Source organism: Lygodium microphyllum, chromosome 18 (assembly GCF_053477565.2).
Source record: "Lygodium microphyllum isolate KBCC chromosome 18, Lygodium_microphyllum_v1.1.10, whole genome shotgun sequence".
NCBI classification, from domain to species: domain Eukaryota; kingdom Viridiplantae; phylum Streptophyta; class Polypodiopsida; order Schizaeales; family Lygodiaceae; genus Lygodium; species Lygodium microphyllum.
In genome coordinates this window covers 113,194,222-113,219,896 of record NC_141152.1, presented here as the reverse complement: position 1 = coordinate 113,219,896, position 25,675 = coordinate 113,194,222, and the positions used below count along the sequence as shown (strand labels likewise).

Sequence of the window (25,675 nt, the reverse complement as noted above, 5' to 3'; positions counted from 1 at the left end):
CCTCCTATTCAACATCACACATCAGTTGGACAGGCCTCAAATGAGAAAGCTTACTGTGTCTTAGTCACTTCATTGAACGTACGTTGTATTGTGTATGATATTGATAGGCTAGTAAAGAAGTGTAGTGCCAAGTACGAAGTTTCTCAAATGCAAACCTCCTTTCATTCGTTTTGTTTGTACAGAAAATAATGCCTACTTTCAAGACAAATATATAAGTGTACTGCAATGCCCCAAGCTTGACAGGCATATCATACAAATACGCAAATTTTCGATTACTGACGCACGAATACTTTGATTGATTTTCCGGATTTACAACCCTTTTAATAAGAACCCATTTCCCACGTCGATCCGCTACTACGTTGCAGATTTTTTGCAGAGAACCTTTGCAGCTTTTCTTGCAGAGTACAATACCTTCATGAGACTCTACGTAAACGCTGCAGAGACATCATCACAAAAACTAGCCTTGCAGTTCTGCGCAACAATCCTTGCAATGCGGCGTTACCAGAACAAAAAGAGAACACCCAACCGATTTCTTACAAAAAGCCGACCAACAAAACGGCTTGTTGGCGCAGAAAAAGCCGGTGCAATCAGAACAAAACAAGAATGAACATAATAATCAGAGCTTCACTTGCAGATGGCCTCAAAATCTTTTGTCGAAGGGCATGGCTGTGAGGACATTAACCAATAACAGCAGCACACTGCATTCATATCGCGTTTTACTTATCAAAATGACTGGCACTTAAATTCACAATATTGCATGAGAGATGGCTATGAAGCGAAACATACAACCGAGTCATTATTGATCAGTATCACTTGTTCCATTGCATCTTTTGCTAGCGACATATTTAGCTTTCATGATCCCAATAATCTGTGATCCTTGAATATAATTACTGAAATGGAGTTTTTTTAAACTCGCTGAGACAAAGGAGGCAGATGGTTGAGAAACAAGGCATCGAAGCAAACAATTCCAAGAACTGCAAGATGGTACAGTTCTAGCATTGATGATCCGCCTTGGTGAAAATGATCCTCTCGGCTCTTTTGATAGCATAAAATATCATACATTGAAATTTACTCATCTGTTAACAATCAGCTGTAGAACCCTTCTGTGATGTTTAGGGTTTTACAATTTTAGAATTTGCCCATGAAACACTACAAAAATGAACAGCTCGGTGACCCATGATACATACACATGAAGAACAGGTATCGGATCTAAGCATCATGCTGAGCATCCATAATGAGTGGACTCGGGAATCATAAATTACTGGTGCAGAAAGGATTTCATCCTCCCTGTGTGATCCTTCAGGACACAAGTGTATCAGAATCAAGGAATGAGTGGACTCCTCTCTTTGCAAGTCATGTCGGTCCCCTTTAAAAACTTAGTTTAACACGATTGGTGACTGAGGGACTTGCTGTGACTTGCTTGGGCGGAACAGCCATGACCTTTGCAGCATTAGACAGCAGACCACCCCAATCTGACAGTAAGGTGGTAAACAACCTCCTCAGGAAAAGCACAAAACGTTCTTCTATAAAGGAAGGCATCTTACACCTTCTGGTAAAGTCCTTGGAATTGGCACTGCAGTGACATACTTTTGAGGCGGCGGCCTCCGAATTCCAGGACCAAGGTCTGATATGTTTTCTACAAATAAGTCTTCAGAAGGATCCAAGGAAAAACCTGTCCCATGGTGCTTCGCCAATCTATTTACAATAGACAGTTTTTCCAACTCCTGTGTCTCCGCTTTCAGCTCCGAGGCAGACAATGAACAATCCAATCTGTGAGAATAAAAAGCAATTCAGAAAGAAGTCGAAACCAAAAAACAATTCATAATCAAGACAGGAAACTGAATCATCATAGTAAAGTGAAGTAAACAAGAGAGACACCTGCTTGTTTATAAAAGAAAGGTGGCATTACAGTGAGAACATTTTGAGCAGACCTACACCAACATTTCCAATTTATTAATTATTTAATCTCATCCATACTTACAAATAGCAGCAAGCCAGATAGAGAACTCGGAACTGGAAAGCCTGCAAAGTTGAAGAGAGTCAACGTTGCATTGGATCCCAAATTCAGGGGCCCCCACTGGTAGTGAAAAAAGGTCTCAATGGAAAGTTGATGTTGGTGCTCCAATAATATGTATGCTGAAGTGGATCTGTCCTCAAATTGTTCACGTCCTTGGAGGCTATGTGCCCCCTCTTTCAGTGGAACAATGAAAACAAGCAATAAAGACCCAAAATATGCAACCAACCAACAACCCATGATGCAATTCAGCAATAGAATGCAATGCAATCCTAATCTGATGCACCACTGAGGTGACCTATGAAAGAGCCTGCTGTCATGGGATGGCTGTAACATACAAAACATCAGGAAGGCTCACAAAACATGGACTCCACATAACAGCAATTTGGTAGCTCAACAACCAGCTACCACACAGATCAGTATTGGGATGTTACAGGGTAGCATTCAAATACTGCAGACGAAGAGTTTGCAAGACTTCAGGAAAACTTCTCAAGGAATCATGAGCATAAATGTACTCATGTATGACTAATCTGCTTATTGATGTTCATAAGGATGCATCCACTTCTGCACAAGACAGAATGAGCTGGCTGTATTATACATTAGGCCTGTGTTGTTGGTGGATGCCCCAGTGACATGGCAGTATTAGTCTAAGCAGTATGACTCTTTAGCATCACCAAACAACAGAGGATTTTCGATGACAAAGTATGCCAGAACCTTGTCAAAATAGTTCCTAGACCAAGTGTAAATACTGGGCCAAAGTCTTGGACATGAAGGATTGCTCTTGACAATCGTTTTAACAATTTAACAGTGGGTACTAATGATGTGGCCAACCGTATATTTATTTTAAGAAACTAACATTGAACTTTGTGTACCCTACTGACTGCTTCCAATCCCATGCTGCAATTCACCAGAATCTAAAGGAATGTTGGAATACTCTGACAGCCTATGTCTACAGTCTAACTTAAAAGGAACAAACCAAACAGCTGAAAAAGTAGAGTCAACATAACCCCCAATCAGATCAATCTGGAAAGAAGAGAATCCCACACAAGCACTGCAGGATACATTGCTGAACTGCTGCTGCAGACTCAAAATCTGGAAAGAAGAGGATCCCTACATTAGCAATGCAGGATGCATTGCCGCAGACATTAGCACATCCCCACTAAAATGTGCAGTTAAGGACCAGAAACCTTCACCTTCCTAAATCGGAAGCCTAACTGCTGAATATAAACCATGCAAGAGGCTTCCTAAAAAGCATAATGGTTAAGAGTACATATAAAAGGAGAAATTGATGCTAGACTCCAAATTAAAAAATTAAACTTACTGAGGAATCTATTGGCTAACTTCGAGAAGAACCTGTATTGATGCCTCCTAGAAGACCCTCATCCATGGTGCCTCTTCAGAGATTTGCTCAATCTCCACGAAAGTTGAGCACTAGGGTGTCACTACTAAGAAGTTCTAAGTAGCCTCTTAGAAGCCCTTTTGCCTATAAGACAATTTTCCATCCAATGAGTTTTTTGCAGGAACCAGCAAATCTCCTACAAAGTCAACTCCACCTTGACTGTGGACAGACTGGACTGGATTGAAAACATAAGACTCTTCAGCCTGATATAGAGAAGAGTGATTGGGAGAGAACACCAAGCTGCTGTCTTGAGGGCTGAAAGCAACAGGAAACATCTAATCTGGAGAGGCAAGCTGAGAGAAAACTTCCTGGCTACTGCACTTGGACTAAATTGCAGCAGCACGTCTGATATGAGGGTTTGTTGAGCTAGTCATTCTGGAACTGACGACTGAAAATGCAAATTTTGCGCAACTGCAGTCTTGACTAGGACTGTAACTGGTTACTGCAAGGTGACTGCTTAAATACAGCCATTCTGGGTCTAGAAATCTCAGAACGAACACAGAAATTGCTGCTTGCTGGTGGTTGTCTTACAGGAACAGGAACAGAAAGGGAGTGGAAATGCAACTTTTAGAAGGGGTGAAATTGGAACGGGAGCACCCCATCATCAAGGGGTTAGGAATGTATTATTATGAAGAACGAAGAACTTTTAGCTACAACACTTTATTTACAATATGTAAGAACTTGGAATGATAAAGACTTAGAAGACATAGGTCAAAAACAACTTTAGATGGATGTACTCGAGGCCCAACTTATAGTAAATCATATTATATATATCTAATAATTGAAAGTGATTGCTGCTAAAACTAATTTGTTAAATTGTCTTTAGCCAAGCAATTACCAACAGTGAGAACTCATGTAAGGCTGTTTTGAATGCACAACCTGTATCAGGCCCAACACTCATAGTGGAACAGCTATTTCATGGCATTTTTTTCTTTTTAAAGCAGGTTTTGAACTGATAGCTTATCACACATTTGATGTCACTTTTGAGATAAACCAATAAACCAATACATCAAATGGTCTATTTTGGAAATTCATAAAGTTTCAAACCCAAAATATGTGCTTTGGTGAATTTTAGTGCAATTCCCATGTTTCAACTCTTCCCAATTGCCGTTTTACATAACCCCAATTTAAATAGCCAAACACTCTTGCATAGGTTAGAAGGTAGGCCAATCTTCAAACACAGATATAAGTCTGCCAAATCTTTGAGCCCCACTCATTCACCATTAAAACAGTAGCCTAGAGCAATTTCAATGCCCAAAACTTTGGCCACTTACGTATCCCTGGTCTTGAAACTTTCAAGAACAAGGTTCCAACCTGAATTTTTCAGTCTTCCAGTGTTGTTGAGGAAAATGTTGCAACATCACTGGTGCACTATATTGCTAATTACAATGGCATGAGAAGTTAGAAATGAGAGGGAAATTGGAAATCACAATGGATTATGGGCAACAAGAGATGGGTTAGACACATAGATGTTAGATAGGCGGTTGTATAATAGGGCCCAATGTCTAGATCTCCTAAGCGTTAGCAGGCCAAAAGTTTGGTTAAATAGAGGAGATGTTAGATGGGGTTGGATATTATAGCCTCCAATACGTGGACCTCCTAAGCATTTGTGGGGCCAAAAGACAACGATATTAAACACAAAATCACAAACCTTAAGCTTGTCGAAGTTCAGAGTTTGGTATCTTCACCTACTTCAATAAAAGAACAAAAGAAACTTCATTGTTCTCTTAGGTGAGGAATACAAAGGGAGATGAGCTGTTCACCCACACTTTTAAACATCCTTAGCTACAAGGTGGTACTGCTTTGCACTACTCTCATACATGAACCCCTCGCATTTGAACACCCTAGGCTAGATGGATAACTCCACCTCAAATAATGTACCTCTAGTCTTCTAGAAGCTACTAATTCATGACACCAATGGCAAAGAGCAGTTCCAAGTATTGTTCTTGTCATTTCCTCCTTTCAACCCTTCTTCCATTTCTTGACATTGCAACTAGTAGATAACCTCAAGACAAAGGCATTGATGCTCAACTCACCAGATTCAGTTATCTTGCACTTGAATGTGATCCCAAAGTGACCTCACGTCACTCCAAATCCACTCTTATCTTGTTGATATGGGTCCTTCATGGTCAAGGACTCTACAACAGATGCTCTTAAGCCAACCCTCCTATGTGACTGTGTGAGGTGTGAATCTCAAAAAGGGCAGCAAATTGTGCCCATATTTTACGAGATGTGTGAAGTAATTAAGTTGCTTGACAAACTTAAGATAACATCAATGATCAATATGATTCCAAAAAATAAGGACTTAGCTCAAGCACTGAATCAATCCCATAGTAATGTAATTCAAAGGGACTCTCGAGTCCCGTCTTCTCTAGAAACATACACAAATATGTAATAGGCTAGGTGACCAAATTACACAAGTCAAGGATGAGCTCAGGCTTCATCTTAAAGAAGATTCAGTTAGAACCATCCAACTTCCAGACTCCAAGAGATGGAGTAGAACAAGGAGCAAACAATTGATGCCTAAACATCTTGGCAAGGAACTCTCCAATTTCAATAGGACCAAAATGTAGAAGTAGAAAATGAACCATTCACAAGATCCACGTAAAGCAAAAACAACACACCTTCAGATCATGGATGAAAAACATTTCCAAAGTGCAATTCTTGGGGCTGCTTTGAGAATACAAATGCATGGTACTTTGCCATGGACAGCTCTCAAGTTTTTCTGGTGAAAAGAACACATGTTGCACAAAGTAAAAAGCCAGAATTTGTTGCATCAAAGCATCTCTCTTGTGGCAAAGGCTCACCCCACCAAACTCAATTGTCTTCCACTTGAATGTGCCCCCAAAATGACCTTACTTCACTCCGAAGTCACTCTTATCTTGTTTTCATAGCCAAGGAACCTGCAAGAGAAACTCTTAAGCGAAGACCCCACTGTGACACAGCCTGAGAAGGTGTGAACCTCAAAGAGGCTAGCAAACTGTGCCCACATCTTATGAGAGGTGTGAAGTAATAATTTGCTTCACAAACATAAAATAGCATCACTAATTGATATGATTCCCGAAAAAAAGGGAGGACAACCTAGCTCAAGCATTGTATTCAATCCCATAGAAATGTTTTCAAAGGGACTCCATCTCTACAAACATACACAGCAAGCATTGATTCAACCCCATAGTAACATATTTCAAAGGGACTCCATCAGCTCTACAAACATGCACAGCTACATAATAGGCTGGGTGACCGATTCCCAAAAGCCAAGGATGAGATCTCGGCCTTCATCTTAGAGACGGAATAGTTGGAACCATCCAACTTCTCAACCTCTACGAGATTGAGTAGAATGAGTGGTGAAGAGTTGATGCCTAGAAACCTAGGCAAGGAACTTTCCAATCTCAAGAGAACCAAAAGATAGGAGTAGAAAATGAATAATTCACCAGATCCAAGTCCCAAGAAAGCAAAAACAACAATGCACCTTTAGATTGTGGATGAAAGACATTTCCAAAGTGCAATTCTTGGGGCTACTTTGAGAACAAAAATGCATGCTAGATTGCCACAGACAGTTCCAAAGTATTGGGAGGTTGAAACAACGTTGTTTTGACCTAGCCACACAAGAACACATGGCAATACAAGTTCTAAAGAAGAACACATGTTGCACAAAGTAAAAGGCCAGAATTTGTTGAGCTAAAGTGCATCTCTTGTGGGCGGCCTTATAAGAAGAAAACAATGTGCCTCTATGTGGCCTTCACCTTACCTAGTTTAGGTGGTCTGTTTTCGTGTGTGTGTGTGTGCGTGTGTGTGTGTGTGTGTGAACATGCACACTGTGTTTGGGCTGCTCTCAAGCTTGACAGAACACTCAGGTGCTTCTATGTGTGCACATAAATGCAAGGTTTGCTTTGCTTAGGGTGCAAGCCTAAGCTTCCAAGTTGGACTGTGAGCAAGTTTGAACTTGAAAGTCAAAAGTTAAGACAAGGTTCAGCTATGGACTTTCATCTAAATAGTAAACCTCGCTCTTGAAGGTCAAACTTGTGGACAATGCTCAGCTATGCACTCCATCTAGGCAAGGTTATTTTAGGCAGGCAGTCTCTGAGATTGTAAGCCTCACTCTAACTATCAAAAGGAGCAAATATTCCCTCTGGAGGGAAGGGCCCTTATGCAGTTTAACGTTTAGAGCAGTGTTTTTTAGCCTAAAACTCTAATGCTCATCTTACATTACACTCAACTGTGTTACCCAAAGTTTGTTGAACACTAGGGACACCATGATTTTCTTTCAGGCTTCCACATGTAACATAGTCATATCTAGCACGAAATGGGGCCAGTCAAATTGTAGTGGACAATAGCTTACCGATGACTTTAAAAAGATGTTCTCTCCACTTTGGTTTTTCCCAAGGAAGGATCAATTCTTATCTAGCTCCTGATACATGGGCAGGCTTGCCTTATATATTTCAGAAAAAACACCATACCGCCACACATTTTATCAGGGAAGCCCTCACTGCGATTCTAAAAATCTGAGCATTTTCTCTTCATTTTCCAACAAACACACTTGCCCAGAATTGTGTACCTAGTCTTGCTACCAACCCCCATTTACCTAGATTAGTGCAAGTGTCCTAAAACTGACTCACAGATCCCCACTCAAACTAGAGTGTTATAAGGTTCAACTCCTGTCCTCTATGCGGATTGCAATCCTGGTGAACTCTGAACACGGCTCATGTCAACTCCTAACCTAGCAAAGGTTCACCTTGACTTTCAGCAGTGCAACCAAATCTAAGAGAAAACAGCATATCAAACTCAAGCAAAGAGAAAATTAAGATGCTCAAGAACAAGGTGGTCCTAGGAACACCTCTGTATCCAAGGAATGGTAAATAGAGGGAGTTACAACACAGAAGAGCAGGACCGTGCAAACAGCAGTAGATCTGAGACTGTCGATCAGATTTGAGAGTGCAAAAAGGCTGAGTACCATCATGGAGATGGGGGTACAACAGCCAGGATGCAATCTGAATTGAATGACTTGAAAGTGTCTCTTTATAGCAGGAATTTGCTGTACAGTCCAACTTGTAAATCCAACCTGCCACATCGGAAGTCCAACTAAGACTGCCACATCAGTATATTGCATCCTCTTTGTAAAGGTAAATAAGATCTCCAGCATGCTTAGCTAAATCTTTTTCTTATGTCCACATCGCCTGGTTGACCAGATATCATTTCAAATTCGTTAATGCTGGAGAACTCTCCTCTACTGGCCAGTCTGAAATACTGCAAGCAAAACTCGCCTGGCTCCATCACAGACTGAGAGTAGAAACCATCCACTAACTCAGACTCTGCCTCATCTGGGGGAACAATTTGTTGTAGATCACAATACTCTGAACATATGCTAACAAGCAAGCCAAACTTGGCTTGTCAATGACCTTCTTGAAGGGCCCTAAACTCTTGGGTGCTGACTTGGATCCCTTCTGTCCGGAAATTTTCAGTTGCTCCTTTTAAATCTGAGGTAAAACATTTGAATGAAAGAAGACCATGAGTCTTGTCTGCTTGCTCGATATGCTTTTGTTGAGACTTAAGCCTTGTGAACTTCCTTCTTGACTTCTTGAATCTAGACTCACATCCTTTACGAATTGATCAGAAAAAATGCCAACCTACACGATTCTACAAGGAAATGCTTCTTGAACAAACCATTTAACCCAATCGTCGAGGGATAAGCACACATTTCTTATTGATATGTCTACCATTACAAAAACACAGCTTTCTAACCAAGTACATACTCTTTGTGTACAAAATCATTAAAACAGCTTCCCAGAGCTATCAGGAATGCAAGGATGCTCTAGAAGACCTAATGTCTTCCAACCGGTGATCTGCACATTTGCAGACATAATGGTAAACATCCTGTTCATAGTTGACCAGTATAAATTTCTTCAAAAGAGCTGCCTTCACTGCAATGAAAAGAAATATGGAAGTCATAAATAAGAAGAGAAAATGGTTGTATTCAAAATGGGGGACCTGCCACATCAGCACTGGAATTTGCCAACTTTGATGTTTAAATCAACTTTAGGTTACATGGCTCTCATTGGAGTGACATAATAGGCCAACATGAGTTTTGTCTAAAGGTGGGGTAGATTCAATACCTAATAGAAATGTGGTTGTATTCAAAGATGGGAGACCTGCCACATCAGCACTGGAATTTGTCACCTTTGATGATTAAATCAGCTTTATTTTGCATGGGTTTCGTTGGACTGACATAACAGGGAGTGGAACACAGTCTGTCTATGAGGTGGAACAGATTCAGTATGTGACAAAACATTTGAGATGTGAAATCCCTCCTGTTTTCAGGCATTCTTGAAAACTATAATTCACAATTAATCTAGACACAAATGCTTCAAGAAAAGAAACCTACAGTAGATTGAAGAGATGCCACACATACAGCCACCAAGTTTCCTTGCAAGCACAAACCCAAAGCCTAAGACCACCACCTATGTGTCAAGGGGAAAAAAAACTCTCGACATTGGGTAAAAGGTAATGAAGCCTCTCATGATCAGCCTTCAACCTAAACATGCCCCAAAAAAAGTACCTCTACTGTCTTGAGCAGATTCACAACCGCAAGAAACTTCTGATTTTAATTATAATATTCTCCATGTCCAAAGTAAGCTTCTTGCTCTTGTGCCATTGCATGGTCATCCTCCAAGAGAACCATGCCAACACCTATTCTCAAGGCATGCATACAAACCACAAAGGCTTCCTTGAGTCAAGATATGCATCATTCAATGTAAATCATGTAAATTATTTTCAACACCACCAATTCCATGGGCCAAAAGTGGAATAGGACTTGTCTTCGAGCCAAATGGATGGGATGGCTTTAGAATAGAGGCAAAGAAGTAGATGGTGCATTTACCTTATAAGCAAAGAGACACTTCTTCACCTTCAAGGTTTTGGGAAAAAAAAATTATTGTCTGCCTTCTTCCAAGCTATGTAGGCAAAGAAGTGGATGGCACAGTTACCTTACAAGCAAAGAGAGACTTCTTCTCCTTTACATTTCTTGGATATCTTTTTTTTTGTCTAGCTTATTCCAAGTTATGTAGGCAAAGGAGTGGATGCACAATTACTTTATAACATTCTCCTTCTTGGGAGACCTTTTTTCCCATGTACCTTCTTTCCAAGCTATGTGTTGAGTTGGTCATTTCACAAGTTCATACGCACCTAAACCTTAATTCATAGGAAGTTTTTCTTGAGTCTTGGCTGACCAACTTCTCATAGGTTGTCCCACCTTTTTGTCCATAAAAGAAGGGGGTGTGGCCACATTGATGTCTAATATTAGCAAAGTCTTAGAGAGAGGAAGCTTGTGGAGTGTGTCAACTAGCACTTGCACTCAACCAATGTACTCTCGATTCTTATAGTAATTTTTTTCCCCATGTACAATCCATAAGTTATATCTTTCATTATTCGATTGTTGTTTATTGCTCTCCTAACATGGTATCAAGTATGTAAGTTTCTATGAAATGGGTTATGCTCATGATGATATTTCTTTCATCGTTGATTGGAATCTCATCTAACCTAGCTCGAGTGCTCTTTATTGATGTGTTGAGTTCCTCATCGTTGCTAGAATTGGAGTCCTTTGCATTTTTTTTCCTTGCCCCTCTCTTGTTTGTCTTTGCTGTCGTCTTTCTAAAGAAACGACAAATCATTCACACTTTCATTACCTTCATTACCCTCCAAATTGATAGTAGCCAAAAATCAAGCAACCACCTGATCTAAGTTCAAAACATGTGTGTGTTGCTATTATAATAAGGATGCATGCAACAAACAAAACAAAGCACCATTTCCATTTCCAAAAGATACAAGAAAGCTTTGACAAGAAGCAAAGCCTCTAACACATCAAGCTCACGTACCCTCAACATGAGTAAAATCCTCATGATAAAGAGTAGCAAGCTGAGCCACAATTATGTTGAGGCAACATTGGAAAGTCATGCCTGTCAAATCATTTCAACCACTTGAAGTTAAAATCTTCCAATAATATTTAAGATAAGAGTCCAAAGAAAACAAGTCATCCTCTAGAGCATTATATTAGAGATTATGTGATCTTATCTCTAAGAAGGCCCTCGTATAATCACAAGGACATTGTATAAGAGCTATTATGTTGTATAAAAAATGGCTGGAAATGGTAATGAAATGCTAGGAAAACACAAAGGAAAGTAATTGTACAATACATGCTAAACACAATTTAATGAGTGCTCAATGAAAATGATAGTGCATTGAGATGAAAGATCATACAAGGGGCTTAATCTCTACAACAAAGGAAGGAGCGAAATGCAATTTTTGGTAACAAGATATTGATGGAGCCTTCAAGCAACAAAAAAGTAAGGTTTGTTGCTTGATATGCAACAAATGATGGCAAAAATGATGACACCAGCAGTTCATCCACAGCAAAACGCAAGCTGCATATCTGAAAATGCAGGCTGCAACAGTCTCGAGCAAATGATGACACGATTATGTCAAAAGTGGATGCAACAATGGAAGCGTATATGTATGCTGAAATAGACTGTTGAACACAAGATAAACAAAGAAGAACATTGTAAAAGAAGAGAACTCAAATACGAGCTCGGAAAATGGAATCCATATACCAAACACAAGACAATCGCAAAAAACAGTGAGTCCCTGGCTGCATGGGCACTAGCACCGACTTCTCTCTCCAACAAGAAGTCCATCTAGTGAATGATGAGGAGGAGGAGGAGGCCCACTATAAATAGGCATGAAATAGGCCTAAGATAGCAACTGGCCAGCCACCATTTTAATGTTGGCCGACTAGCATAAAATGCCTAAAATGCCACAAATAAATCACAACAATAATGCCTTAAATAAGGACAATGTGCCCAGCTTTAACAGGCATGCACTGACTCGCACATGAGCTAACAATCCTACTAACACCCTCTCTGAAATGATGGGTGACCTAATACAATGATACAATGATAATAACTCACCAAAGTTCATACAACATAAGACCACCAAAGTAGAACCATGGATACCCAAGCAATGGGTGATCAAGCCACTACCAAGGTGCCTTGGAGAGAACCTAATGTTGATGTCAATCATACCAACTCCTAAAAATAGAGAAGAACCATAGCATGTCTCTGTGTCCCTCATCAATGTCTCACACTAGCATACAAGACCATCCTATCAAAAATGCCTCTCAACATACGTGACTATGGATTCTCCCCCTTTGGCCAAACCACCAAAGTGTCCCTTCATGTGAATACAAGACTAGGAGTCAAGCCCACTCTCTATCAAATAACCAGCTCATCATAAACCTAGATGTCAATCCCAGCTCTAGGATTTGAACCTACCAAACTTCAATTGAAGCATCAGGGACGTCCCTCTCTAGAACCTATGCACTTGTATACTATATAAATGAGGCTCAGCTGCCCCATCTCAGTACCCTCTCACACTCCCTCTCTGGCACTGGAGAGTTGTGAGGGATGATCGCATCACCTAAACTAGAAAGCGGCAAGGAAGGGGCCACCAAGCCCTTCCCTCGATCTAAAGAAATAGATCCCTTCTGCGCCTTGGATGTCTCCTTGCCTAGAGGATCGGAGTAGAGTCTAAGGAAGAGGATGATTCGTCAAAGAAGTCCGCATTCCACTTCTCCTTCTTCTTCCATGAGGCTGCTAACTCCTTGCATTCCTTTTGCAAGTGTCCCTTTTTACCACAATTATAACATTGGACCTTCGACTTCTTCTTGTCCCCCCTCTCTAAAGTTGCAGAAGCCTCACCTGATCCTCCATAATAATTAGACAGAAGTCTACCTTATAAACACAAAGATGCCTCGTGCTCAAGTAGCATCGAGGACATATGTGTAAAGCTCATAGGTGTAGATGATGTTTGAGCCCTCAAAGCATTCACCACTCCATCAAACTCCCGAAGAAGCTTGTAGAGTACCATTCCCACAAGATATGTCTTTGGAAGGAAAGACTGCATGTGTCGAAGCTGATCCTATACCTGTGTAACACAGAGCAAAAATAACTAAATGGTGTCCTTGGGCTCAAACTTCATCTACCGAAACTAGCCATAAAGAGTCATTGCACACATGGTGGGAGTTGCCCCGTACAACATCTAAATCTTCAACCATACTTCAGGAGATGTCTTGTAGGATACATCGAAGAAGAGCAGAATAGGCATGGGCATTATCCGTATCCCATGTAAGCACAGTTTCCTCATGGTTGTCATCATCAACATCTTCAGGAAGTAAAAAAGGACACTGAGGATAGAGAATAGCTCCACAAACAATGTACCATAACCGCTTCTGCACAAACCAAGCTTTCATAACAGCACTCCATGTTAGATAGTCAAGTCCTTGTAACTTATCTTCTATAGAAGTGCACAAAGGAGCCATATGGAGAGGATAAGGAGAGAAGGTAGAGAATAGAAGGTATACAAAGAGAGAGTACAACCAAACCAACAACAAAGACTTCACAAAATGAGTGTTCACATACAATGGAACTAAAAATCTGATCAAAAATGAAGGGCAATTGCTGTAAAATGATGAAACTCATTAGAAAACTGCCAAAAACAGCAAAAATGGCCTATAAAAACACTTCTCCAACCATGGTTACAATCAGAAAACCAAAAATGCAGACTGTTTGAGCAATTAATGCAGAAAACTGACAATGACAAGGTGAGACACTGGCACTAGCTGAAAATGCAAGGAGCTGGGCTGAAAACACATGCAGCAATTGGCCACACACAAGGCTGAAAACAATCAACAACACGTCGCCTAATCACGGAAGAAAGACCTATAATCTGCAGAGAAAACCAGAAGCAAGAACCTAGATTCTACAATCTAATACCCTATTAGAAGTGGATACAGCAATGGAAGCATATACACATGCTGAAATAAACTAACAAAGAGAAAAGAAGAACACTGCAAACAAAGAGAACTCAAACATGTGCTTGGGAGATGGAATCCATATACCAAACACGAAACAGTCACGTACAGCTGTGAATCCTTGGCTGCATGGGCACTGGCACCAGCTCCTCTCTCCAATAGGAAGTCTACCTGGTGAATGATGGCCCACTATAAATAGACATGAAATAGGTCTAAAATAGAAACCGGTCAGCCAGCATTTAACAGCCAGCATTAAATGCTGGCTGACTAGCATAAAATGCCACAAATAAATCACAATAACAATGCCTAAAATATGGACAATGTGCCCAGCCCTAACAGGAATGCACACTCACACATGAGCTGACAATCCTACTAACAAACTAGGCAGCACCTCCAAGCTCTAATAGCAAGGCAATAGCTACTAGCAACAAGCAACAACTCATGAGGGCATGGCTAGCTAGGTATGACTGATAGCAAAAGGTGATAATGATCATGGATAAGGATGGTTGCCCACCAACATATCCTTTTGTAGGGCATCTTTGGGCATTTGTCCTATTGTCCCAAATAAATGCCTTTTTAATAAAATAAATCTTTTTGGGGCTGATTTTGTGGAGTCAAATTAGGCCAAAATCCATTACAATTTTGTGGTAATTGAAGCCTTGAATTTTACATGTTAACAAAAATAGCATTTTTGCAAAAAGAAATAGCATCCGTCAACCTAATATCAAGTTTGACCTACGATTAAACATGCATGTGGTACATCAAACTTGAGACCCAACCACCACATTAGCATCTCATCTTGCTAAATGCTCCTCGGACTATTGGTAATTTGCAATGCCTATATACTATGGGCTAGGAGTGCAATGTATGCTCATTTGTTAGTCCTACACTTTGGAATGACCTTTTGACTCGACGATACATATGTTTTTGTGGTGCAAGTGCTAGTAGGTACGCATGACATCATGTTGAGCTTAGCCTATTTATGACAAGTCATGAGAAACAATTAATATTACATCTTTCCACCTCCTAAAGGGCCTAATAAAAAATGTGACTCTTTTATCCATCCTTTTATAATCTAATGACTTGAGAAAAACCAATTCAAGAAATTATTCATAATATGGCTCTCAAATCCATGAACCTCAATGAAATGAAACAAGAATACTAAAAGTTAGGTAGCCTGATGAAGAATTCATTTGAGACCTTAGGAAGCTTGTTGAGCTTAAATTAACTCTTGAGCTTTCTTCAACCATTTGCCTTCAACAACCACTTGTCAATGTTATTCGGTTCTCATGCTTGCAATATGACTTGAATCTCTTTTGTATCCTTGAAACTTCATCTCAAGCTCGTGTGTTTTCTTCCTTCTCCTAATGAGTAGCTACTCCAATAAAAGTTGAAGCAATGGAAGCTCGATCTAATATAGAACTCCATAACCTAAGACAAATGGTTCAATCATTTCCATTGCTTGAATGTATGTGCATCCAACACCTCCAAGAGAGGATGTGTTTGAAAGTATTTTGATACTCCAGCGCACCCCGTACAACTTCTACAGTAGATGCGCTTGCCACGACTATTGCACATAAAATTACAGCGAAATGGACATCATACCACAAAATTGCAACACAGTCACAAACACAAAAACACAACCAAGTAAGGGCCTAGGGTCATGGTTCATTTCCACTCTCTTTATGAGGACAATGGGATGTAAGTGTGCACAACTTTCTTTTACACGTAGGAGAAACTTGTATCGCAGGCTATTCATGACTCAGACTATATAGCAACTTTTCTACACAAAAGCACACACTTGTTATCCATTAAGTTTCAGACAAATTCTACCATACTCCTCTTGGACCCATGTGAGAGCTTCGCGCATTCTTAGTTCCTCTCCTTGTCTTTCACTGCATGCCATGGATGTATATACTCCCAACATGGGAAGAAAGCCTTAATTCTCAGCTCTAGTGCATTTCCCCTGTGTCACAAAGCTCATTCTTCAGTTAGGCAGTCCATAGTGCTGAGACTGGGGGGTACTACTCATGTGCAGCCTCTGTGGTCCAATGTCATTTAGTTTGGTGTTACAATGGTAACACCACATTGCACAGCCTAGGCAACTACCCCATGAGGTATTTGGCTGCCTTTTTTGGCTGGCTGTTAGCTACCTGCAGTTGAAAAGACTGCAACCTTGATGAACTAAAACACTACCACTGGAGAGCTGCTGCTCCAACATTTCAGGAAAGAAGTGGGTGCTATATGGTTATCACAAAAGTAGCTTCAAGCCATTATATCATGAACTAACATTATTTGAGGACTAATCAACACCATCCATCTTTGAACATACACAAGGACAAAATTTCCTGAGATGGCTAATGCTAAGAAACAATTTAACAATGCAAAAAGTCAAAAACAGTTTTATCATCTATATGCTCTACCTTCCAAGCTCACTGTCCAAACGCTTGATATTTTCTGCAAACTTCTCCACAAACTTCGACATGGCAGCTTGCTTTGCCATACCCCATGGCCCTGTTCTGGTCTGGGGTGCAACCCTGATTTTCAAAAGAACATCAATGAACTTATCTGACAGAATTTAGTTTCCACATCAATGTCTCAATTAACACAGAGATTTAATACAAGACTCAAATTAATACATACATGTTTTTGCTCTCCGTGCTGTCCAGAGCAGGTCCTGCCTCTTTCTCAGTACCTGCCACCATCCTACAAGCTTCTCCTAATGCAAGTTTTGCAACAGAATATGTTGCACACTCATTATCAACAATTGTGTTCCCATGCATTAATGCACTTGGAAGTGGAGGGATAAGTTGTTGCATTAATTGTGTGGTTAATCTCAGTCTTCTCTTTGCTCGGGAAACACTGGAAATGCTTTCATCACGATTCTCCCCATCATCCTTGACAAATAAATACAAGAAGCACATCAGCTTTTGCTGTTCAAGACTTGAAAAAGGGAAAAAAAAACACAGAGAGAGAGAGACCATGTAAATACACAGACTACCTTTTCTCGAATGCGGTTTGTGGCATTGGCCCAGTTCAGCTCAGCCTCACTGCATTGTAACAAATACATCCATTGTAAATTAAAAATTAAGTGCATGGCATGAATCGTCAGGCACATTAAAACAGCCAGAGAGAAAGAGCATGCATGCAACACACACAAAGATAAGAATCGCTTGCTGTAAACCTGGTTGATGGAAGCTGGCCTCGTGGTTGTGATGCAGCAACATGCCAGGGAATCAGAAGAGGAAGTGGCTTTTTCCTTTTCTTTGGATGAACAGAGACTGGACCATGAAAAGTTCGTTTTGGAGGTGTGAAATGATGCTGAGAGATCTGATCGAGCATGGGGTTACCATCCCTACCTACATATCTGGACTCTCCCTCTCTCAATATTGGCTTCTCCACAACAACAGGAGGTCGACATATTTGACCACCATATGATACAAACCGAGCAACATTGTTACCCAAAAAGTGCTGTGGAACAGGAGGAACCCTGCCAGAAGCACTGAGACCGTGTGGAATGGATATTTGTGATGACATCTGTTCGCTACTTCCAACTCCTGGATAAGGGATATTTGTGTTTGCTCCTTGGGAAACCATATGAGTAGAGTCTTGACCCTTCCCAATGCCTGCAACAGTGGCAACTGTGGAGGCTCCGGGAGCAGCATCCAAGGTCTGCTTTTCCTGAAGAGCATTCCCAGATAGCAAACTATTTGAAGCCTGTTGCTGGTTGTCTACTGCTTGTCCTGAAGAAGTGCCAGCATGTTGCATTGTTTGCAGCTCTAAAAGTGGCCTGTTGTGTCCTGTTGCTGCAATAGTTGTCTGGTGACCCATTGACACCTTCATCATTATGTTCCCACTAGCTACAGTTCCAAGTTGTGTCTTAGTATTGGCAAATCTCTTTTCTTGATCTATTGGTCTGCCTCCAGCTGCAGCACTAGTCAATGCATCAGAGTGTGCAAGACGCTGGGAACCTTGGCTCAATGGGAAACTCATTTCTGGCTGTTGCTGTGCAGATTGCTGTTGCACATTATATGCAGGTTGCTCTTGCACAATATATGAAGAAGAAAGCCTGCTCCCTCTTAGCTGAGCACCAGCATATGGAGGCATGGCCATAGGCGGCTTTGAATATGGAAACTTGGACTCCCTGCCAGAGGAACCCAATCCTTCAGAGGCTTCAAAAGGAGTTGCATGGACAGGGGTTGCTGAAACATGACCCTCTGAAATATTTGAGGGCATGGAAAATGATGCAGGGCTTTGGGCATTCATATAGACAGCTGGTGCTGCATCACTTCTCTGACTTAAATCTGCCCTGTCACCTCTTACTTCAGTGCCAGAACCACCATAGACCTGTGGTTGAAAGTTATAATCTGTCGCTATTTGATCCATCCCAACTGCACTTGAATTTGGCAGTTTTGCATCTGGCCCCTGACTATGAGAAGAGTTGTACCAGCTCACCTTATGAACCTGCTGCACATTTTGAGATGTGTGGGAAGGAGGCCCCAGCCCAAGCCTAATATTTTGAGGAGACAATGGACCCTGATTGCACCGCAGATGGGCTAAAGACATGCTTGACGCATTTCCATCAGTTTGTTCAGGATGTTTCTTCTGCTTCTTAGCACAGGGAGCCTGGACATGAAAATGGAGAAGGTTGAGCAATGTACAATGAGATGGATAAGCAATCATGATCATATCAAAACAGGGTTTTTTAAACAAATGTTAGACATACCTCAGAGTCAACCACCCTTTGATGATGTGATATCTCTGCAAAATTATTCACATCAGAAGCCAACTTGACAGGCTGTTCCCCTAAAGCCTTGGTAAAATTCAGAGTATGATGGTTCTCCACATAAGTTTGGGTGTTTTGAATTTGCATCTGTTGACGTGCCTCCCCACCCATAAAAGGTCTCTCAAATACTTCTTCGCCAGTAGAAGCAGTGTTTGATGTTCTGGATGCCACTTGCCTCCTATAAGACACTTCAGAGTCAACATTTCCGTGCTGAAAATCATAATTACAAATGCTGCCATGACCATCCTTATCTGATGATTGACCCACAGTATCCGTCCCTGCTGGAGATTGACTCAATGGTGTATGGCTTTTCCAAGAGCCCTGAGAATGTCCACGTGCCTCCAAAGAAGGTGGCTGTGCATGACCCATTTTGGTGGCCCTGTCACTCTCCTTCCAACCACTTTCTCGCCTTGCCCTCATTTCCAAAAGCACATTGATACTTTTTGGATTAGGCTGGGACGAGTTTGCCATCCATGTTGGTGCAGACTCCCTGATGTCTGAGGAAGAAGTTCGCTGCAAATTTTGTGCATTAGTAAACCCCATTTGTTTGTTACTGGAAGTATCAACTGGATGATGTGGATTACTAAGCGAGTGGCTTCCCTGCTGTGAAGCACTGGTTACTTGGACCTTGCGCTTTGCATCTCGGAATAGGTTCTCACTAAAATCTGGGCGTGTTTGCTGAGCCTGCAAAGTACGCAACATAGCAAATCCCTGTTGAGCGCTCTGTTCAGTAGGTTGCTCAAGAGGGGTTCCTGTGCTCCAATTTTGTTGTTGCTTATAAGCTCCAACATTCTCCAACAAAGAGCTACCTGCTTCATAGCTGACTTGCTGCTGGAAAACTTGGCCATAACCAGCTTTACCCATCCTGTTATCAATATTATTTGAGCTTTGCTGTAAGCTATGATATCCATGGCTTTCCTCAAAATTTGACACATTCTGTGGCAGAGATTTCATTGCCTCCGGCGCTGGAACAGGTGCAACTCGCCTTTGCTCATTGAAAGCCCAGTTTCGCTGTTGGCCTTGCTGAACATTACCCAGACTTTGCTGACTCTTAGGCAATGGATTCATGTACTGGGGACTATTAGTCATCTGGCTCCTCCCACTCAATTCTTCTCCGTAATGATGGGAATTCTGACCAACAAGTGGACTTGAATGATAGATATGCTCTTTGGCAGCCACATCATGGCTGGATCCAGGAACAGATGCAAAACCATCCATCTGAAACTGTGAAATCCCCGGATAAGGAGTCTGAAGCATGGACTTCCCCATATGTTGGTCTAGTGGCACATTTGGACCTCCATTATATTGCTCTGGTTCAACATTCTGTTTTTCCTGATGAAAGGAGGCAGCAGGTAGAGCTCCATCCCTATTGCCTGCATAAGGAGAATGGTCCACTTGCAGACCCTTAGAAGATATCAACTGCAAAGCTAGATTAGGATCTTGTCCCATGGCACCATTAGTTGGGAACCCATGATAATAAGATACACCGTTCAAGGGCCAACCTGGACCTGTAAAGCTTGCACTGGAAGTATTTGATGACAGCAAAGGTGCAGTTTCAGTTTCTAGCTCACCACCTGGCAAACCCCCAGTTGGTTCAGGCTGAGAAGGTGGTGTGTCAGGTCCATGCAGAAGAGCTGAATATGAGGTACCGGGGAACTCTTGATGCAACTGCTGTTGTTTGTAATGTTCTAATTGTTGTTTAAGCTGTTGAGCTAAAAGCTGCCGTTGCAACCCATGAAGTTGATGTGATTGCATTGACTGCTGCTGAAGCAACTGAAGGTCATTAGGTCCAACTGGCCTTTGAGGTCCTCCTAATGGTTGTCCAAATGTTCCTGGTCCTGGTCCGTTCCAAGGTAACTGTATCTCATAACTTGTATCATTGTATGGAACTCCAGTCATATTTTGAATGTGGAATCTGCTGTTTTGACTTTGCGACTGGTTATCAAAGCCTCCAGCATTATTTAAATTAGGATGATGCAGAAACATATTAGTTCCCATTGACATTGGATGCGAAAATTTGAACTGGTTGATTTGCAAATGACCAGATGATCCTTGATTGCTTTGCACATGACCAGATGAACCCTGTACATTAAAAGGCTGGTTTCGAGACTCTGTCCTAACAACTGAAGACCCAGGAACTTCACCAATAAATCGCCCTGACGAACCACCTACCTCTGTTCTAGCCATTGAAAGGTTGGTCCCAAGGCCTCCAGACCCCTGTACATTTGAAAGTTGGTTGCGAGGCTGACTTCTGACAACTGGAGAGCCAGCAGCCTCAGCCATATATCGCCCTGAAGAGCCCCCTATATCTGATCTGACCACTTCCATACCAGGATTAGCAGAATGGCTCATAGCACCGTAAGTATCCGCCCTCATATGGAAGCCCCTTGCACCAGATTCATCTGCCCCGTACATTCCACTATACACCATCCTCTGCTGCTCATTGTTGCCATTGTTGACATTCCAGTCCCAATTAGCTGATCCAGACTGTGGTTGTTGACTGACCTGCTGAGAGAAATCATGCATTCCATGTCCTTGCCTTGATACAGAGCCTGACTGCTCAGCAATGTCTCTTCTCGACCTTGCTAACACATCTCTCTGGGCCTCTGGATTGAAGCTGTAGTATTAAATCCATGCCAAACATGAGTCATTACTAGCTTTACATACCATAGCTTCATAACAACTATCTTATGATAGAATGACACCCCTAAAATAATCCTTCAAGGCATACAACAACAACACACAGGTGGCACAGAATATTTTTCAACACTGGCAAAACGAGTGACAGTTTTCACAAACCTTCCATGATTGCCAAAAGAATCTCCTCCGGCTCCATCAAAATACTCCAAGGGCGAAAATGAGGGAACTGAACTGTGCATATCTTTAAAATGTAGAAGCCAAAGCAAAAATGAACAGCTTAATGTAGGAGTCCTTTACACCTGAAGGACAAAAACATCTTTGTAAGTACAGGACAAGGGTTAGGAGTAAAGAAGAAAACGGAAAAACCAGTCAAGGAGAACAATGGCATCGAGTAACCTGAGGGTGCTGTTGCAGTCGATTGTTGTTCTGCTGTTACACTGAGGACTAAAACTTCTGACCATTCAAAGCACGTGCTTAAAATCGGGAGATAAACAGACATAGTCGTACGTAGACAGATGTTTGCAGATGAGGCCTGATATAGTCTGACGGGAACGGTAACAATCCCTAGAAAAACGAACTAATTTCGTTTAAGCTTGCGGTCATCACAATGTCTTCCAAATTTCATCATGTCTTCAATTATCTTCATTTCGAACGGTCTCACTTGCCTGCCTGAAGAAAGATTCAGCTCCAAATAATCGCGCAAATGAAAAATTCTTCCAGGAACGTCCCCGAAGTTTGTCATTTACGTCTGTAGGCTTGACCAAATTCTGATTATTTGGCCAAGTTGCCTTGAGGTGCTTCAGGATAACCTTAGTCTTCTGAGGGAAAGCAATGGCTCTTCCTGTCGAGAGGACTGGATCTGAGAGTTTAAGCTGAAGAGCCAGTGGTAAAGCTCTAGAGATCGCGAAAGGTCCGCCGTCGGGTCATCATTGGCGCCATAATTGGAGCAACGGAGAACCGATCAAACTGCGCCTGTCATGGCAAAAAAAAAAAACTAAGCTGAAACAAGATTCCAAGGCACGGCGAGGAGCTGAAAACCTGTCATTGCGGGAAGCGAAGGGGAATAGGAGAGACAGAGGTGCGACGGAGGAATCGAGGAAGGAGAGGGAGGAAAAGGGAGCGGGAGAGAGGAAGGGAGGAAGGAGGGAGGAGGACGTGAGGGAGGGGAGGAGAGGAAGGAGGAGAGGCGAGATGGAGCAGCGTTAGGGTTAGACAGGAAGCAAAAAGGGAAAAGGCAAGGGGTGCACTGATCGAGGGAGGGGGGGATGCGTTGTGCTTCGAGAATGGCGAGGGAAATGGCTACCTGCTAGGGTTAATCAAGGCAGCAGGGCCGTTGCCATGGCCAGCGGGGGGGATCAGGAGACCTCGCATTCCGCCATAGCCAGGAAGCTTCGAGCTTCAGTCAGAAGGGGGGGAGAGAGAGTGTGCGAAGGAAGGAAGGAAGAAGGAAGTGGAAAAGAGGGAAAAGCTGTAGACAGGCGCAGTAAAGCTTTTTGCTGTGGTCGTGTTGTGGGGGGGTGTGTGAGAGAGACGATAGGCTCCCGGTTCGGGCCGGAGCCTGCCAGGCACGGGCCAAGCCTTAGGCTCGGTGGCTGGCCTCCGGCAGAACTAGGTCTGGCGCCTTTACTCCATGTCCCGATGTCTGAGGCTCCCCTCTCGTCCTTTAATCTCTCTGCAGTTTCATTCATCTCTCTCTCTCCCTCTCGCTCTTTCCATCCAAATGCTAATCAATCCCACCTCTCTCTCCCAGCATGTGTATATATATACACGTATAAAAATATATAAAACATGAATAATATACGCATAAAATAATCAATTCCTCATCATTTAGTCTCTCTGCATTTCAATTCATCTCTTTCCATCAAAATGCTACTCTCTCTCTCTCTCATGCTCTCATATATAGACATGTGGGTAGTATACCACATGTGCATAAAGCATCGTCTATTTTTTGTCATTGAGGTGTGAGTTGAAGGCAAAGTCTTTACTTTTGACTTGAATTCATGTGCCTCCAAATATGCAGCCACCCCCAACATTTCAAGGGTAAGGAACTTACATGCCCGTCACACCTAGCACTTCCATGATAACAAAAACATGGTACAATCAACGTTCAGTAACAAATGTTAGAAGCCGAGCATAGCAATCATAATAACACAAGACCAATAGCTAAAAGGTTTTCTTCTTTATTTCTTATGTGATACCATCTCTCTAAGGCAAGCACTTTTATTTTTCATTGTGCTAGCAAGGCATTGCTATAGGGTAAGGGGGCCGATAGCTTGACAGCCCCCAACAATGTTACACAACACTTCCTGATAAAAGGACACTTTGCGAAAGGGTTTTGAAACAGTTGATTGGACAAAGATTGGAATGAAAGGGTGTGATTGGTTATAGGGAACTCCGATCTTGTCCTCCTTCTAGACCTACATAGCTGCACTTTTTTTCTTAAATAAAGCATGTCTCCATTAAACTTCACAAATTCAAGCAAGGACCATTTTGATGCTTCTCTCCATCAACCCTCATTGCGGTAGTAGAGAGCAAAAAGATTAAGCATGGAGATTTTCTAATGGAGTTGAAGTTTGGTGTCACTATACTAGACCTTCTACGCTAGCTCTATTTTTTAGATGCCATACTATGCACTTGAGTCAAACATTTGTGTACCACTGCCATCTTGACTCCAATGTCGTACAAAACCCCTAGATGGGAAGGGTTAGGACCCACTAAAGTTCACTCAATGGTGCAATAATAAAAGAAAGAAGTCTTGCATATTCTATTCAAGGAGTGGAGTTCTCTCAAAACATGTTAGTATTTCCACATTGGAAACTTATGTAAGTACCTCTTATACTTCCTTGATGCATTGATGTTTTGGAAGGGTGAGGGAATAGTTATCCCACCCACTTTGTGCCCTCGCTAATATATGGTATCAAAATCTGTTAAATGGGGCAGCTTCTCCCAATAACCCCATATGTCCTCTTCCCCCCTTTTTTGGCACAAAGTGTCTTTGCAATGGCTTTTATGAGAAAGCTCTTCTTGTACATTTTTGAGGTGGATCTGCTACACCCCACTAATTTTGGTTCAATCATGTCTTAGCATGCTATATGTCCATGAATCCATAAGGGTTTGAACTTCTATTCCGTGGTGAAGCAACATCACAAGCTTAGAACACATTGAATGATTTGACCCTCTATCCTAACCAACGTAGTCTCAAATTATATCAATCTATCAAACAACATCTACTTAAGAAAATACAATTCAAAAAATGGTCACTTGAAGCATGAAAACCTTCTCTCGTTTGGTAACTCTACTTTATACTCGACACTTTCCTAGTTAGTATAACAAAAGCAAAGCAATCGGAATGACATCCATATTATAAAGCAAGCATGACAAAGAACAACGAGGCAATCCTAGGAGGAGGAAAAAGTACATGTGCTAGGTCCTTGCTCTATTTTGAGAAAACAAAAAGATTGAAGACCTCACGTGAAACGCTAAATTTGTGTAGCTACATTCATCATCTTGCAATCGACATGAGCATCTTCAAAACGAGGAAATGTGATTAAAGAATGCAAAGTTCTTTTGCATGGAGGTGTAAGCTCCAACTACACACACATAGGAGCAATAGCTCTCTCTACATGCATGTGCGTGTTAAGAGTATCTCTTTAATGAGATGAGAACATAAGTGAGAACTTGTAATCCATGTCCAAATAGGCAGTTATTTATGTGTTTTTGCCTTGCATACCATAACTTACAAGTTTATTTTAGTGATGTATATTCCTTTTGTACCATTCTTAACAACTTTAGTAGTATGTTGATCACTACATCTGAAGTTCCAATGTAGTCAATATAAAAAATGATAGTTTGCAAAATAGATATGCATGGTAATTGCCCAAAATATTCACGGAAAACAAATTATGAGCAAGTTTGTTAAGCTATGGTGTGCTTATATTGTTGTGACATGCTTCATTGTAAACGCATTTAAGAGTAGTC

At 41.6% G+C, this 25,675-nt stretch overlaps 1 protein-coding gene across 3 annotated transcripts; it reads right to left on the bottom strand.

Moving 5' to 3' along the window:
* Window positions 1-790: 790 nt before the first annotated feature.
* Window positions 791-23,356, bottom strand: LOC148021269 (uncharacterized). 3 transcript variants are annotated; one of them, XM_087699129.1, is made up of 9 exons: window positions 22,363-23,356; window positions 22,094-22,261; window positions 21,857-21,996; window positions 18,998-21,674; window positions 17,456-18,897; window positions 17,273-17,321; window positions 16,915-17,168; window positions 16,695-16,808; window positions 791-1,770 (listed from the first exon to the last, which is right to left on the bottom strand). In XM_087699129.1, the coding sequence occupies exons 3-9, from the start codon at window positions 21,934-21,936 to the stop codon at window positions 1,524-1,526; spliced, it is 4,863 nt and encodes a 1,620-aa protein (XP_087555255.1). In that variant the 5' UTR covers window positions 21,937-21,996; window positions 22,094-22,261; window positions 22,363-23,356; the 3' UTR covers window positions 791-1,523. The 3 variants fall into 3 exon arrangements, with proteins under 3 accessions (XP_087555255.1, XP_087555256.1, XP_087555254.1); XM_087699130.1 differs by having other exon boundaries at window positions 22,094-22,669; window positions 23,001-23,356; XM_087699128.1 differs by having other exon boundaries at window positions 22,094-23,356.
* Between the last annotated feature and the right edge of the window lie 2,319 nt (window positions 23,357-25,675).